Raw genomic sequence first — 18085 nt, 5'->3', positions numbered from 1 at the left:
AGAACAACACCACAAAGTCGCACAAGTGTAGACAGTACAGGGCTAAGAAACACACCAGAATAGTAAGGCAATAATCTGTTCTCTAATCTTTGATTTCCACATCTGTCTGAAAATACAAACATAATCTGACCACAACAACTTTGTCACCTAATCAAAGGTCACTTAGTAGGTCAAGTCACTTAGAAGGCAACTTCCACCACTGAGAGCACAGCTATAAAGCTGAGCCCTTAAGGCTTAAAGGTTACTGCTGTGCGGAGCTGCTTCTCTATGACCAATACCCTCTGGTCCCTGGTACAGTGGGCAGACACAGACTGTGCAGGACACAGGTAAGCCGCAAAGTGATAGCTATGGACAAGGAAGACGCTGTGGAACAACTGGACCCCACTGTCAAAAATCAGAGTAGCCTGAGTCTAGACATTAACCTATTCATCTCCATACAAATTTTGTATTATGAAACAGTGTGTAATTTAGGTCATAAAAGACAGTAAAAAACAAAAAAAAGCCCTAACTGGTTTGGCTCAGTGGATAGAGCATCAGCCTGCAGACTCAAGGGTCCCAGGTTCGATTCCGGTCAAGGGCATGTTCCTTGGTTGCAGGCACATCCCCAGTGGGGAGTGTGCAGAAGGCAGCTGATCGGTGTTTCTCTCTCATCGATGTTTCTAACTCTCTATCCCTCTCCCTTCCTCTCCGTAAAAAAAAAATAAAATTAAAAAAAAAAACACAAAAAAACAAAAAACAAGGCCACTCTTCCAACTTTCTACAACTTATATATGAAAGATTTCCATTAGGGGAAAAAAATGGTTTAACAAAAAAAAGGGGGGGAGGTCAGTTATCTACACTAATAAAAGAGAAAAATGGTAATTGGCGTATGGCACTACCTTTTTCATTGGCTAATCAGGGCTATATGCAAATTAACTGCCAACTGAGATGGCAGTTAACTGCCAACAAAGATGGCGGCTAATTTGCATATGTAGGCACAATGCAGGGAGGCGAAAGGGAAAGCAGGAAGAAGCCCCCTGCCACTGACAGTGATCGGAAACCCAGGGGGGAGCTAAGAGGTGGGGGGCAGGGCAAAGGCGGCCCTGGGGCCGCCTTTGCCCTGCCCCCCAGCCATGATTGGAGAATCAGGCGCCTTTGCCGCCCTGGCCAGTGATAGCAGGAAGTAGGGGTGGAGCCAGCGATGGGAGCTGGGCACGGTCGAAGCTGGCAGTCCCGGTCGAAGCTGGCAGTCCCGGGAGCTAGGGGTCCCTTGCCTGGGCCTAAAGCGAAGCCCACGATCACGGGGCCGCTGCAGCTGCGGGTCCCTGCTGCCTAGGCCGGACGCCCAGGCCAGAGGCGTTAGGCCTGGGCAGGGGCGGAGCCTGCAACCGCGGCGAGCTGGGGGTCCCCTGCCCAGGCCTGACACCTCTGCCGGAGGCCTCAGGCCTGGTCAAGGGGCCGATCCGGTGATTGGTGATCGGAGGGTGATGAGGGTCAACTCCTCTGGCTGAGGCATCAGGCCTGGGTGGGGGGCGGAGCCGGGGGTTGGGGGGATATGATGGTCCCCTTGCCCAGGCCTGAAGCCTGGGTCAGAGGCGTCAGGCTTGGGCAGGGGGTGGAGCAACCGATCAGAGGGAGATGGGGGTCCCCTGCCCAGGCATGATTCCTGGGCCAGAGGCTTCAGGCCTGGGCGGGGGTCAGAGCCAGTGATCGGGGGGAGATGGGGGTCCCCTGTCCAAGCCTGACACCTCTGGCGGAGGCGTCAGGCCTGGGCAAGGGGCCGATCAGGTGATCGGAGGGTGATGGGGGTCTACGCCTCTGGCCGAGGCATCAGGCCTGGGCAAGGGGCAGAGCCAGCAATCGGAGGGGTCTGGGGGTCCCCTGCCCAGGCCTGACGCCTGGGCCAGAGGCATCAGGCCTGGGCTGGGGGCAGAACCAGTGATGGGGGGAAATGAGGGTCCCCTGCTCAGGCCTGACGCCTCTATCAGAGGCGTCAAGCCTGGGCAAGGGGCCGATCCTGCGATTGGAGGGTGATGGGGGTCAACGCCTGAGGGCTCCCAGTATGTGAGAGGGGGCAGGCTGGGCTGAGGAACACCCCCCCCACACACACACACCCAGTGCACGAATTTCGTGCACCGGGCCCCTAGTCCTATATAATAAAAGGCTAATATGCAAATTGACCAAACAGTGGAATGACCAGTTGCTAGGATGTGCACTGACCACCAGGGGCCAGATGCTCAATGGAGGAGGAGGGCGAGCGCCACTCAGCCAGAAGCCAGGCTCACGGCTGACGAGCGCCATGGCAGGAGCCTTTCCCGTCTCTGCAGCAGTGCTAAGGATGTTCAACTGACAGCTCCTGGACTGAGGGAGGACGCAGGCCAGGCTGAGGGAACCACCCCCCCCCCAAGTGCACGAATTTCATGCACCGGGCCTCTAGTCTGAAAATAAACTTATGGAAACACTGTATTTTTAAATCCCTAAGTAAAAATATGGTATTATTACATTCCTGACTTCAAGAAAGTAAATTCAGCAGAATAATATCCAAGTGTAAATCGTAAGCCCAAGCTCTCAGGAAAAAGGCAATGATATAATTTCATTGAAAAACAACAATCAACCTGTTCTAATAAGCTAGAAGTAATTTTGTAGGTGTTCAGGTCCTTGGCTGAAGGCATAAAGAAACAGAAAGGAAATGAAGTTTCTATTTAGGTGGTATTTTTGTTGAACGTTAGCCACTTTGAGTGGATACAATGCTCTCATGGGGCTCACTTAACTTCAAAGGGCTGATACTCCCCAGAAACTTATACTAACAGGAAGATCATTTCCTCCAGAAGCAGAATCTGGAGAAAATCTGTTAGAACTCATGTGAGAGCAGATTAAGGATGACATGGATACGAGGTGGCAGCAATCCCATGCCTCCTCTGGACAGCCTGTCAGCCACTCTCCTTCATTATAGTGCAGGCACTGAGCTGAGCCTCACTCTGCTCTATCATGAGTCCTTGGAGTAGAGCTTGCACTAACTAACAGGAGCCATGATGGTCTCTGTAATTCAGCAAACCTAGAAGGCTATGCATAGACACCATGATCTCAAAGCAATTTTCAGGTTTTTATAGATCTTCATGTTTTCAGAAGATAAGCATTTCTAAGGAGAAAGACTTCACAAAAATTTACATCACTATTTTTAGGGACAAAAGAGACAGGCAACAACTGCCCAGACACAAGAGGTACACAATGACAGGACCTAAGGATGGGATTTCCTCTGGAAGGTAGGTGTCTAACATTTTTTAGCATCTGATGGGCTTTACATGAAGTATGAATGCTGCCCCAGTCCTATGGGTTTGGTCGGGCCAACACTCACCTGTATGTTATGTTTCTTAGATTTCTGAAATCATCAGAATGTACAACAACAGGTGCAATCTCTTTAACAAGTATAACTGTGTTACGTGCCTGGGCTTCTAAGAGGTTCCCAGGTATGAACATGTGAATTAGGAACATGGAACAAAATGAAACAGAAATGGCAATGAGAGAAAATTTCACCTTTTTAGGTGATACAGTGAGGGAGCAATGGGAGTAACTCATGTAAGACAACTAGACTCTGAAGAGATACAGATGATATTCTTGTTAAACATTATAGCAGGGGTGGGGAACCTTTTTCTGCCAAGTGTCATTTGGATACTTATAACATCACTTGAGGCCCGGTGCATGAAATTCGTGCATGGGTATGGTCTCTAGGCCTGGCCTGCAATCCGGGCAATCTTCCCTGGCTGCTGGCAGCCAGCCCCATCCCCCACCCCTGGGTCCCTGTTCACATCGGGCGATCAGAGCCTGCCGGTCAAGGGGAGGGACCAAGACGTTGGCAAGCCCTGTCCCTGCCGTGAATTGCCCTCTATGTGTGGGGCAACCGGGGGAGGAGGGGGAGCGGCTTGGTGTGGTGCCACCAGCATCCGCTGCCACCCAACCCCGGTTCCCTGTTCACCATTAGGCAATCGGAGCCTGATGGCCAGGGGAAGGAACCTGAGAGGTTGGCCGGCAGGCCCCAACCGGGCAATTGGGGCCTGCAGACAGCTCCTATGTTGAGTGTCTGCCCAGGGGTGGTCAGTCACATCATAGCGACCAGTCGTTCCACTGTTTGGTTGATTTGCATATTACCCTTTTATTATATAGGATATATATATGCCTTGGCAGGGACAGACCAAATGATTTCGAGGGCCTTATACATTCCCTACCCCTGCATTACAGGAATCATTAATTCCAACTGAAATCAGCTGATATAAATTGCCTCACCAAAGGGTTCACTAAAAACTAGACCAAATCAGCTATAACACAGAATTAGGAAATTATGACTAATTTGCACTTTCTAAATTCCAAAGAAAACACATCTTCTGTAATGGGAGAGTACATACTTGATGACTCAGGGGACTGGACCAATAATTTTCCTGTCTTTGCCAAGTGTGGAGTGTATTCTACACCTCCAAGTCCAGGAAACACCATTCCTTCCCTCATGTCTTCCTGCATACTGCCAAGATGTTCTCCACCACTTGTGTGGAAACGCACCATATTAGCACTCCACAAAGCTCAGTAGAGAACTATGCATAGGCTGAACTGTCATCACCCAAGAAGACAGGACCCCATCTCACATGCCCACCACCATAAGTTACAGCAGAGACAATGATGCCTTCTGCATAGTGTTTTGAAGGAAAGAGATGGATGAAGTATTTTCCACATGGGAAAAGTTTATTCTGTTTGCCAAACTGAACAAGCCCAGTTACTTTAAATTATCTATACTAAAAGGGTAATATGCTAATTAGATAGCCACGGTGGTGGGGGCTGAGGCAGAGACGGTTAGGGGTGACCAGGCCGGCGGGGGGTGGGGGGTGGCAGCAGTTAGGGGGCGACCAGGCCAGCAGGGGGGCAGTTAGAGGGCAACCAGGCCGGCAGGGAGGCAGTTAGGGAGCAACCAGGCCAGCAGGGGGGCAGTTAGAGGGCAACCAGGCCAGCAGGGAGGCAGTTAGGGAGCAACCAGGCCAGCAGAGGGGCAGTTAGGGGGCAACCAGGCCGACAGGGGACCAGTTAGGGGGCGACCAGGCCAGCAGGGGGGCAGTTAGGGGCAATCAGGCCAGCAGGCAGAGGCAGTTAGGGGCGATCAGGCAGGCAGGTGAGCGGTTAGGAACCAGTGGTCCCAGATTGCGAGAGGGATGTCTGACTGCCAGTTGTTTAAACTGGCAGTCAGACATCCCCTGAGGGGTCCAGGATTGGAGAGGGTTCAGGCCAGGCTGAGGGACAACACCCCCCCCCCCCCGTGCACGAATTTTGTGCACTGGGCCACTAGTACTATATAGTTAACCACACGCAAGAACTCATGTGGACGCCTGCAGACAGACTACATCATGTGCATAGTATGTACTGGCTGTACCTACTGCACAATACATGCACACACATGCACCATGTACTACCTCAGAAAACTAGCTACCATCTTCTCCCCATTAGAACATCAAAAATATCAGCTATCACTTCATGGATATGACATAAAAAGAAAACTTCTTTTAAAATGCTCCTTATTACGCCTTAACATTTATTCTTAATGTAACTGCAATTACATTTCATGCTTGCTTAATATAAATTATATTTAAATGTCTTGCAAAAATACAAGCTTGATGTACTCACTGTAAACTTCTCCTCTCTTTTCTTCCGGTAACCAAAGGAATTTTTCCTAGAGGACAGAAAAGCAAAACAGTTAATTTTTTCCCACTTGGAGCTTTTTTTTGTTGTTGACACTATTACACATGTCCCTCATTCCCCACCCCATGTTGCCCACCTGCATCCCCCTCTCCCTTGGCCTTCACCACTGTTGTCTGTGTCTATGGGCTATGAATGTATGTTCTTTGGCTAATCTCTTCACCTTCTTTTATCCAGTACCTTCTACCTCCCTCCCCTCTGACATTTGTCAGTCTGATCCATGTATCCATGCCTTTGTTTCTATTTTGTTCATCAGATTGTTTTGTTCATTAGATGCCACATACTAGTGAGATTATATGGTATTTGTCTTTCTGACTGACTTATTTTGCTTAGCTCAATAATCTCCAGGTCCATCTTGCTGTTACAAGAAGTTAAGAGTCCTTTTTTTTTCAATAGCCACATAGTATTCCACCATTGTCTAAATGTACCACAGTCTTTTCATCCACTTATCTACTAATGGGCACTGTGCTGTTTCCAGATCTTGGCTATTATAAATAACACTACTATAAACACAGGCGTGAATATATTCTTTTTGACTGGTGTTTTGGGATTCTTAGGATATATTCTCAAAAATGCAATGGTTGGGCCAAATGGCAGTTCCATTTTTAACTTTTTGAGGAAACTCCATACTATTTTCCACAGTGGCTGCATCAGTCTGCATTCCCACCAAAAGTGCACTAGGGTTCCCTTCTCTTCACATCCTTACCAGCACCTGTTTGTTGATTTATTGATGGTAGCCATTCTGGTAAGGTGTGAAGTGATACCTTATTGTAAAGTTTATTTTTTAATTTAAAAAACATTTTTAAAATTTTGATTTTAGAGAGAAAGGGAGAGAGAAAAAGACAGAGAGTGAGAGAGAGAGAAACATTGATGTAAGAGCAGAACATTAATCAACTGCCTCGTGCACGCCCCCTTGTCAGGGAGTGAGCCCTCAACCCTGGCATGTGTCCCAACCAGAAATTGAACCAGTGACCTTTTGGTGTATAGGACAACATTCAACTATCTGAGCCACAACAGCCAGGGCTCACTATAGTTTTAATTTGCATCTCTCTGATGTTTCCCACTTGGAACATTTTTCATTGGGCACATGTAAGAGCACACATATTTAATCCTAATGATTTTGTATTCTTTTATAATGACTTTTGATTCAAAATCCCAACCTTAAGAAGTATAAGCAAAAGAAACAAAAACTATATAGTAAAGGACTAAAAATGATGTCTAGATTGGAAAATAAAAATATTAAAAGAATATTCCTAGTGGCTATTTCAAATTTTTGTTATGATTATCAATCTTGAACATCCATTCAGTTGGAATGACAGGATGTATAAAATCTGACACTGAACTACACAGGTGATTTGTTAGAGAATGATGATAAAACGTATTGGATTTATCATCAAAATGGAACTGGCTCCTAGTAGAGCCTAAATGCCTGACTGTAGCCTGGCTGGTGTGGCTCAGTGGTTGAGCATTGACCTATAAACCAGGAGGCCACAGTTCAATTCCCAGTCGGAGCACATGCCCAGATTTCAGGCTTCATCACCAGTAGGGGGCATGCAGGAAGCAGCTGATCACTGATTGTCTCTCATCATTGATATTTCTCTCTCTTCTCTCTCTCTCTCTCTCTCTCTCTCTCTCTCTCTCTCTCTCTCTCTCTCCCTCTCCCTTCCTCTCTGAAATGAATAAAAATGTATTTAAAATAAAATAAAATAAAAGCCTGACTGTAGACGTCAGTGACCATGGACTTGAGCCACCCATCATGATGGGGCACTGAGCCATGGAGATAGGCACAAGCACTAGCACCCACTAGCAGCAGAAGTAGCACATCAGAACCAGGGCTTCAGTTCTGTGCATCACTCCCTTGTAGGGAGTCCTTCAGCAAAGGGACAAGGGGGGAGGCATTCCACATCTGGATTACTTATGGCCATACAGTGCCAGATCGCCTCAGGAGTGCCTCCGAAACCTAGGGTACAGGGGGATCAACTACGGAGGGCAAAACTTCAAGCAACATATTTGTTATCCACTGTCTGGTTACAGAAATGAAAATACAGATGTTTATTGGTTCTTGAACAGAGGAGCTAAGGATCTGGCTGTATGATAGACCCACAAAGTCCAAGACTCAAAGTCTGGTGACAGAAGACCTTGGCAGTCTTATGGAAGGAACACTGTGAAGGCATCTGTGTTGAAATTATCCACTTTAGCAGAGACCTCTGACAGCTGGGAGAAAAAAGGTGGTGACCAGCCAGGCTCTTCCTGGTCACCCCAGGTGCACAATAGTCACACTTGGGATCCCGGTGCCAAGGCTAGCCTGTTTATCATCACCTTAGTGGTGCCAGCCCTGCCCCATCCTGGAGGAGGCAGCATTTCTGCCTGCCATCACCCCATTAGCACCACTCAGTGGACCTAAGGAGATGCCACCTTAGTGCCCATGCAGTGCTAGTCAGACCCAGAGGCCCATCCCATAGCAACAGAAGTGGTGCGTGCCCCAATATGGGGAGCAGGCTGGTTGAGTGAACACTCAACTGCAAGTCTAGGGGCCAGCAGCACCCTCAGAAGATGGCCCTAATTCAGGAGAGCAGCATATGCTTTGCATATGACCAAGCTTAGGCCATGGCAGCACATAGGTCCAGCCACCAGAGAGCACAACCAATATTCTACCAGCACAATTTCTATTTCCTGTGCCCACAACTTTGAATTCTGGTGGTTTGGCTGTGTTGGTCAACAGAGCAGAATGCTCTCACCAGTGACATAACAGTCAGCGTCTGCTCAGCTAGGATTCCTCCTGCCACTGCACCTGACGGGGTGACTGCTCTGCAGGCTGTTGCTACAAAGGGGGTTGGAGAACCATGTGTGGTCCTTGGGAAGCCTTGCACTGCTCCTTAAGCCCAACACATAAAGTTAATGGGAAACAAAACAAAAACCAGAAAAAGGAGAGCGCTAATGGGGGACACAGCCACCATGGCTCAGGAACTACAGGATCACCCTCCAGCTGAAGCACTGAGTGCCGGAAGGCTTGTCTAGAGACAAAGGAAATGTTGAGGAAGAGGAAGGAGCCACCTATCAGTATAACCAGGCTTCCTGACTGTCTTTTCCTTGTGTGTCATGTGTACTGCTGCACCCCAGCTCAACTCCTTTCTCCTGATGTCCTGCTAGTGGTAGTTGCAGTCCTCGGGGTACAGAGGATTTGTATGGGAGTCTCTAAATGTTGGGCAAAGGCATTGACTCATCACTGCTGTAGTTTGGAAGTCGAGTGCTGTGGGAGGATTATACGTATCCGTGTGGCCACAGTTGGAAAGCACTGGTCAACCAGATCTTCTCAGCTTCAGGTCCCTTTAACCTGTGTATGACCCCGGGCAGGTGTTCCTCAGGCCCTGTCTTTCCATTGCCAGGAGCTTTTCTTAACAGTAAGCATTACAGGTAGACAGAAAAGGAGAGGAGCTGGAAACCTGTCTATCTGGTGGCATTTTTTTGCATTGTCCCTCTAGCAGCATGACAGGCCCCTCATTAGGGTCTGGCTTCAGCTCCACAAGTCCTGCTCCAAGCTTCTCAGTCTGATAAGCCCAAACACTCCCAATGTCCCCCTGCCCTATGGGTAGCAGCTGCTTCCTGAAGTCTGTATTTCCTCAGTGTCCCTCTTTGCCTTTCAGCCCTCCAATACCTGCTGAACTAACTTTATATCAAATTTCTTGAAGATATGCAGTCCCACGACAGTTCTGCAGCATGCTGTCGTCAGCCATTCTAACTTTTATCCTATAACCCCTCCAAGGCCTAGCCATACGGATTAACCACCATAAATACAATGGACTGCCTCTGGTCCCTCACACCCTGAACCTGCACTGGAAGCACCTGTTGAGTCAAGAAGAAAGAGGAACCAATGTCACTGGAGTCTCTGCATGTCAGACACTACTGTACATGTTGTATGAAACACTTAGAAATATGTTCATCTAAAGTATTCAAAGTAGTTTTAAAAAAACCACCTTAGGCAAGTAGAGCTAGTTATCTGTAGGAGGGGGTTTCCTTCCTGACATCCTGTATCAAATAAACCACTGAGAGAACAAACTGGATAAAGCCAGCTTCAATCTGCCAGTCTCGGGCAAGAGAGTAGTGACTGAACACACGCCCTGGACTCACTTCCATCTTTTTAATCTCACCCCTCTAATAGAGTGCAAGTGGCAGAAGGTAAGACAGCAAGCAGCAACAAGCTGCATGCATCAAAGGAAAGGAGAAAAGAGAGTGGACACAGCCCACTGTTAGGATGCGGTAAAGATCCAGATAACCACAGACATTGTGGGACCAACATTACCTGACTGACCACCCAGGGATGGAAATCACCCCTAAATATGACCAACAGGCAAATAAACTTAGTACTAGTGGAATTTAAACTCCTGTCTGCCTGGCTACACAACTCATTATCTGTCTATTGTGTGATCCTGTTGGTTGGAAAAGGGGCAAGACTAGAACAGAAAATGTGGGCTCTTTGAATAGGCAGGAATGGGAGGAGACTAGAGGCTCACATATTGTGGAGTCTGGTATCTACTCTGCTTGAACATCTCCACAAATAATGACTGTAACCTAACATGGTTCCATTCCATCCATAGTTTACATTACAACAAAGATGTGACCAGTTAGGTCTCTGCTCTAAAAGTAACCCCTCTGGCCGTAGCTGGTTTGGCTCAGTGGATACAGCCTTGGCCTTGACCAGAATCAAACTTGGGAGCCTTCGGTTTAAAAAAAAAACACCAAAACACCTTAGGCAAGTTCAGCTAGTTATCTGTAAGAGGGAATTTCCTTCCTGACATCCTGTATCGAATAAACCACTGAGAGAACAAACTAATTCCCCAGTGGGAGGCCTGCAGGAGGCAGCAAATTAATGATTCTCTCATCATTGATGTTTCTATCTCTCCTGTCCTCCATGAAATCAATAAAAAAATATTTTTTAAAAAAGTAACCCCTCTGAGTAACTATATGAAACCTTTGATGGTTAGAGCCTTCAATTTAATTTTCTGTGATGTATTTGAAAGTAATGATTATAAAAAACATCTCAATTAATGGAATTTAAAAATATTAACAGTTTATCATTATATAGTACCCACCCAACAACAGTTCTGAGTAACTCACCTGCCTCGACCTAAACCAGGAGAGGATTCAAGACTGCTCTGCTCCACCCGCCCGGTTCCTGTATCTCTCTTGGCATAAGCTGGAGGGTTCTGTATGCGGGTTCTAGGTTGGCCTGTCTGCCTTGCTTGTGGGCTCCGCACACCGTTAATTAACCGATCCGCGGTGAAGTTAAATATTGATGGACTTTCTAACAGCCCAGCTCCTCTCTCTGCACTAGGAATGGCGTGGCGCAGATGGGATTTACTAGGATTCCTGCGAATGAAATGTTTATAAAGGTTCAATTATGAGTGATCACAGCATGATGAAATGAGCATGCTCACACAGGAATGTCTAAGGTAAAATGTGCTCTCTATTTAGAAAAAATATTAAAGTGTAAGAATAGTTGACGCATGGTATGTTTGATGGTGCTGACAGTGCAAACCTATAACTACAGTATCAATTTTCAAATGAAAAGCAGGCTCACATGGTTGCACGCTGACCCCAGAAGACTTTGTCTAAAGAGAACCCCCTGTATGTAGGCACTACAGCATCATTTTGAGTAATCAAATGTTTCAAGTAGTTTTATCTTGGATGAACATTACTACAGTGGTCAAGTATATCATTAGCAATCATCAGGAACAGCCTCTTAGTTAAACAGGAGTCATGCACATGGTTAGAACGACCAAGGTTTAATACATTTTGTTTTGCTTTGCTTTTAAAATATACAGTGTGGCAGTGACCTATTATTACAAATGGTAGAAAAACAGCATTTTAGTGACTCACGCAACTTGCCTGCTTCTCGGAGGGTATTGTCTGAGTGAAGCCAGAGGAGTTGCTGCGGGTTTGAAGGTTGGAGACGTAAATCCATTTATAAATCCAGTACTTGGAAATGGAGTTACCTAGATTCATTAAAAACAAAAATAAGTCAACAAACCATAACCAGACTTCGAGTTGGTTAACACTGCCTAAGATGGTAACACATGTCATTCCTTGATGTGTCAAGGAGTCTATGTTCCATTTTATACTTCATACTAGAAGCCCGGTGCACGAAAATTCATGCACTTGGGGTGGCGGGCAGGGTTCCTCAGCCTAGCCTGAGCCCTCTCACAGTCCGGGAGCCCTCAGGGAATGTCCGACTGATGGCTTAGGCCCGCTCCCCTGCCTAAGCTGCAGTCTGGCCTTCCTCTGCGGGAGGCAACTAGGCAGGCTGATCAGGGGACAGCGCTGGGCCCTGCCCCACATTGCCCCGCCACTGCCACTGCTGGTGGCCTCCCTCTGCGGGAGGCGACAGGGCAGGTGATCAGGGGGGCACTGGCCAGAGAGCAGCCCACACCACCCCCATTACCCCTCTGCTGCCGCTGGTCACCACCCCCTCCCCTTCTCCCCCCATCACTGTCCCCTCCCTCTGCCCACTGGCACACGCTTTGGCTGGCCTGGTGCCGACTGCCGGCTGGCCCCCCTGCCGCCACCCCCCCCCCCCCCGCCACCTGGTCATGCTGCCCTTAAGTTGATTTGCATATTACGCTTTTATTATATAGGATATTCCTTTAGGAAAAGCACTCTGTAAGATTATTGCTAATGGCCAAAGTCAGGCTGGGGCTAAGACCTTTTCCAAGGCTTTTTCAAATGATCCTCCCAGCAAGCCTCCAAGAAGAGGATCCCCACACATGGAAATTGACAAGAGAGGGAAGCACCTGCCAAGACCCCACATGCTTGTCTGGAAACCCTAAGTGCTCAACCTAATAACTGCAACACTATCTCCAGACTGATAAGAAGTCAGCAAATTTCTCCTTAACCCCAATGACTTTAATTGAATTCCTCAAAATGCTGGTGGAGAGAGACAGACTTGAAACTTTGACAGAATCCCCAATCCAATAACGAGAAATTCCACAATTTGAAAGAATCAGACTATTTAGAAATATGTCAATCACCCCAAAACTAGATTCTGACAATTGTTTTTCATCGGAAGACTCATCAAGAGGAATCCTTTCACGTATGAACTTTTACATGTAGAACTCTGGTATTTAAACAATTTTGCTCAAGAGTTTAAAAATAAATTGCTTGCTAACACAGTAATTTAACATAACTTTCTGAGAACTAATAAGCATCATCTCTTCACTTCTGCTCAAAAATGCAGTGTGTTTTAGAGCAAGCAAAGAGCCTCACATATCAGACCAGGAGCCATCCCAAATGGCCAGACAACTGATCTAGGATCCCAAAGCACCCCACTCTGGATGGGGATACATATTACTATATAAAGTAGAAACACAACCTAACTCAAGAACTAAACAGCATAAGCATGGCGGTGGCGTCTTTTGGAGAAATTATTCAACACAAGAGGTTACGGACTTTCTTTCCTTTTACAGGTCTCCCATGACATATTAACTATATGGCTAGCAGTACACTTGTACAGAATATAGTAAATACTTCAAAAAAAGTAGTACATTTTCTTAACATTAGGATTCATTCAGAGGCAGACACAATTTTGCACGTTAGCACTTGTCTGCCATCGTCTTTCACTGAGTGGTTCTAGGAGCTCAGCGCCCATAAGGACCTCTCCCGACTCGTCTCTCTCCCCATCTGTCTTGCTCATGTCCCACACACCACAGATGCAGACCACACACCTCAAGACACATTTAAGAACATGTACACGTAGAGCTTACAAAGCTCATCTACCCAGTCCCCATCTCAGCTCAGAAACACTCACCACGCCACAACCACCCCAGGAACCTCTGCACATGCCATTCTCATGCAGCTTCCTTCCCCTTCCAGCCCTTCTGATATGTTCCACTTAGAGAATGATATTATATCTGATAAACCCCTACTTATAAGTTTCACAGAATTCTGCCTCTGTTCCATTTTTGCAATAATCACCCGCTTTACACATTTGATTTTTCCAGACTATTCCTTCATGGACACACATCTTTACATTCTAGTAGGTAACAGGCACCCACCATCCAGCTGAGTCTACCCTCCTTCTCTCAGGCTCACCCTTTTCAGTTACCACCCTCCTTGCATCCATCAATCAGTGGTAACAAGCCTTAGGTAATATCCCATATGATTGGGCATGGCTCACATCCTTCATTTCCCACACAGCTGATGGATCATCCCAATTTTCCTTGATGTGGTCCACAGCCATATCCCTGAAATTTTAAACTCAATTCTTGCTTCTGACCACAACCTCCCACACACTCTACTCTTCCATCGCTATGGTTCCAACAAAACCTGCTGGCAACCCAATGCAAACCTCCCTTCAACCAACCCACTCCACCTCCCAGGCAGGGGGGCAATGGCCACTTCTTTTCCTGCTGTAGATTAGCCCTTACACATCCACTACATCCAACTCATGCCCAGAGCCTACCCAATCTTTCTAACATCTGCACCAGAACAGCTTAAGAAAAAGGACTGGATCCATTACAAATCTATGAATTCTAACCACAGGCTTTAACAGAGCTCAAAATATGTAAAAATTAATTATGCCAAGTGACTATAGGGCTGATGTGAGAAGTAACACTTACAAGATGGCTTGTCTTCTATGCATCTTTGACTGTTAGAAATCTATGAGAACACTGTTCTCCTTAAAAACATTCCCCCAGACCACCTCGTGCTCACAGCTCCCCTGCTACCCACCCCAGAGCTTGCATCATACTTTGTTTTACTAGGTATACATTTCCTTACATTTAGGAAAAGAAATGCTAGACAGGAGGGCAAGCAAACTGGGCAAAGGACTGAGTACAATGTTTGAAAGTTTTTAAATACACATGGCTCCTTATTTATCTCCCAATTAAATTTAAAACCCATCACAGAACCAGAAGGTATTTTTCTATAGCAAGCTGTAGACGTTATCTGGTTCACTATCCTTCAAAGCATCTAGTGCAGTGTCCACAACACAACTATCACATAAGAGACAAGAAAAGACAGGACTCACCAAGGGTGGATCGAGATAGCTGTGTGTTGCTGACCACGTCTGGGGAGCAATCAGGCTATAGAGAGGGAATTGCTGCTGGGGGCTATAGATGGGAGGTAAGTAAAAGGACGCTGTGTAACGGTGCTGCGTATAAAGGCTCATGTCCAGGGGCCTAAATCCATTCTTTGGCAAAAATGTGTTTATAGCTATTGCCTTTGCTTTTATCCGTGCCTGTGTGAAAATATAATAAATGTCTATTAGAATACTTTAAAATACGGATTTACAAATAAAGTATAACCAGTAGTCTTGCTTACCTTAATTGGTTTTCCTTGAAAAGTTTTGACTTCTTCTCGCAGATATTTATAAGCCTAAGGATAAAGTCATCCAAAATACCATGGTGTTAATCTTACAAGTAAGATGAATTGACAGTTAATACCTCAGACAAGGAATTATATCGTTAAAATACAATGGACAAGACCTAGAACTGTGATTCTTAACCTTTTTTGGGCCACAGATTCCTTTTAAAAAAACAACCTGATAAGATCTATGGAATCTCTACCCAAAATTCTCACAACCAACATCTGTATACATTTTGTAAGTATTAATAGATAACATGAAAGGCTCCCAGAGACCACAGGCTAGAATCCTAACCCAGGGGAAACAACAAATGGGTGCTAAATTCCTAATAATAACTACAAGTTGAAACTGGGATTACAGTTTGGAAAAGGAAAAAACTAGGATTGCAATATTCAAAAATCCTTATTCTTGCCCGGCTGGTATGGCTTAGTGGTTGAGGGTCACTGACCTATGAACCAGGAGGTCATGGTTCCATTCCCAGCCAGGGCACATGCCCAGGTTGCAGGCTTAATCCCCAGTATGGGGGCGTGCAAGAGGCAGCTGATCAATAATTCTCTCTCATCATGATGTTTCTATCGCTCTCTCCCTCTTCCTTCCTCTCTGAAATAAAGAAAATATATTTTTTTAAAGTCTTTATTCTTTTCCAAATCCTACTCCATAACACTGAAGGCTCTGACCCACTTGCTACCTGCTCCTCCTAGTAACCTCCCCCCGAATCCAATTATAAGTCCACCTTTTCAGATGCTTGTTTCTGTCATTTAACACTGAGAGCTTCCTTTATACATGCTACTGTTTCCCCAGAGAAAAGTCTTCCTTTCAGGGCAGGGAGACCATCCTAACTCCTGTGTCTCCTCCCAGAGCCTTGGTGCTCTTTCAAGTATCTTGTAACACATGTGATGCCAAGTGAAAGATAAGGTCAGGTTCAAATTTCCGAAAACACTTGCCAACTAGTAAGATCTGTCTCTGCCTAGATACAAGAACAGAACTAATGTTCTAGGCTGCTTGTCTTACATATCCTGAGATTATAATGTCACTTGCTTTTCATATTTCTACAAAACTATCTACAAACACACACCTATTTAAGTTGCTACAACTTGATTTCCTCTGAACTTTATATTCAAACTTAACCCTGAAATGTGATAGCAGTATCACTGCCCAAATTTAGTCCCACTATGTACCTAATTGTTAAGTATTGGCAAACTTTGTACTTCTTGAGGGAGAGAAGCTTACCTGTTGGGCATCAGCTTCTGTTTCAAATGTAATAAACCAATTATCATTATAGGCAAACTCACAGTTTATAAATTTTGGTAAATTATCTCCTTTAAATAGTGCTTCTACTTCCTATGGGAAATAGAAAGGTTAGAAATTAATTTTCAACCATGCCACCTTTTGTCCACATGAAATACAAATGATGCAATGCTCTCAAGACAGATCCTTAGACAGAGTCTAACACACTGATATCCAGTAAATTGCTCCTTCAAAATAGCTCAGGAGGTTCAGTGTGGCTTCCAGAACTGAGGTCCCACTGCTATAGGAACATAAGTCCACAACTTATTGACAGCTTTCTCTACTCCCAAGATACCATTAATCTAAATTAATGTGAAAATATAATTTAATTTTACCAGTAGGCTGGGGATTTAAGAAATTTGAAAATTAGCTGGACTTTTGCTTCTGGCCAAGATAAGCCAGATTTAGCCTCCCACATGAAACAAAAATAAAAGACAAAATACGTGGAATAACAGTTTTCAGACAATGGACCTCAGGCCATGCAACACAGGTGAGCTTGGGAGAACCTAGCTCACACCTGGAGTTAACAGGCCGCAGTGCTAGGAGGGTGAACTGAGCTGAGCACAGCCTAGCCTCAGTCCAGCCCCTCCAGGGCCCTCTTCAGGGCATGCAGAGGGTGCTGCCTCAGTCAGCATAGATAAATCAGCTCTAGAAGAAAGGCAGCTTTGCTCCCACCTAACCACTGCCCCTAAGGATGAAACTGCTTCCAAGTCAGACAACTGAATCTCAAAACAAAGCTCAAGAATAGTCAAGAGGAAGGACTATAAAACATTACAGCCCAAAATGCCTGGCATCCATTCAAAGTTTATCAGGTATGGGAAAAAAAAATGATGTGACCTATAATGAGAAAACTCCAATCAAATAAAAAATATTCTTAATGCTCTATAGGAACACTTTTCTTCATTCTCTCAAGGCACGACCATCAGTATGTTTTACTACACACATGCAACTCAGATTAGTGTAAAGCTCCGACACATTCGGATATGTCACATATATTATAGCAATTCTCTAACATTACTTTTCACAACTCAATCAAATGCTGTGGTTTTCTAAAATTATTGCCTAAGTTAGAACTTCTCAAATTATGATCTCTATTCCATTTACATAAAAAAGATGCCTTTATGCCCTAGCCAGTTTGGCTCACTGGATAGAGCATTGCCTGAGGACTGAAGGGTCCCAGGTTAGATTCCAGGCAAGGGCATGTATGCTGGTTGCAGGCTTGATCCCTGGTCCTAATCAGGGTGCATTCGGGAGGCAACCAATTGATGTGTCTCTTTCATATTGATGTTTTTCCCTCTCTCCCCACCCTACCCCCTTCTTCCACTCTCTCTAAAAATCAATGGGATAATACCCTCAGGTGAGGATTAAAAACATTCATTACTTTATTAAAAGATGCCTTTGCCTTTTTACTAAGACAACATCTGCACTGATGTGGGCCCAACAGCTGGAATGAAGCACAAGTTAATCTTGCTCACTGCACTCTTTGCAGTATATCCTTGTCATGAAAATATTTGTTTTGAAAAGTGAAGTTCTTTATCTTGTGGGTTTATTATTATTACTTTAAAGTAAATAAATATTTAAACCTTTTCTTTTAATTTCTCAATACTGTAATCACAATTATTTTTTAAAATGTAAAGTTTGTAGTGAAGTCCTGAGACCAAACACTTTGAGAACCACTCGCACATATGAATCATATTGAAATCATCAGTGTGTAAATCCTGGTGAAAG

General features: G+C 45.4%; 1 protein-coding gene across 19 annotated transcripts in view; it reads right to left on the bottom strand.

Moving 5' to 3' along the window:
* Window positions 1–18085, bottom strand: part of LARP4B (La ribonucleoprotein 4B) — a 108766-nt gene that overhangs the window by 10556 nt on the left and 80125 nt on the right. For 14 of the 19 annotated variants that reach the window (XM_036342638.1, XM_036342688.1, XM_036342707.1 and 11 more), the window contains 6 exons: window positions 16301–16411; window positions 15028–15081; window positions 14735–14944; window positions 11599–11705; window positions 10828–11079; window positions 5641–5686 (listed from right to left, as the gene is read on the bottom strand). In XM_036342638.1, the coding sequence (XP_036198531.1) occupies window positions 5641–5686; window positions 10828–11079; window positions 11599–11705; window positions 14735–14944; window positions 15028–15081; window positions 16301–16411 (780 nt within the window). Of the gene's footprint in view, window positions 1–5640; window positions 5687–10827; window positions 11080–11589; window positions 11706–14734; window positions 14945–15027; window positions 15082–16300; window positions 16412–18085 lie in introns of all 19 variants that reach the window. The other 5 variants (XM_036342734.1, XM_036342631.1, XM_036342600.1 and 2 more) reach the window with 2 other exon arrangements.

This window comes from Myotis myotis, unplaced genomic scaffold (assembly GCF_014108235.1).
Source record: "Myotis myotis isolate mMyoMyo1 unplaced genomic scaffold, mMyoMyo1.p scaffold_m19_p_1, whole genome shotgun sequence".
Classification (NCBI taxonomy): Eukaryota; Metazoa; Chordata; class Mammalia; order Chiroptera; family Vespertilionidae; genus Myotis; species Myotis myotis.
Note: the sequence above shows the minus strand (reverse complement) of the source record. Positions and strands in the feature narration are given on the sequence as shown.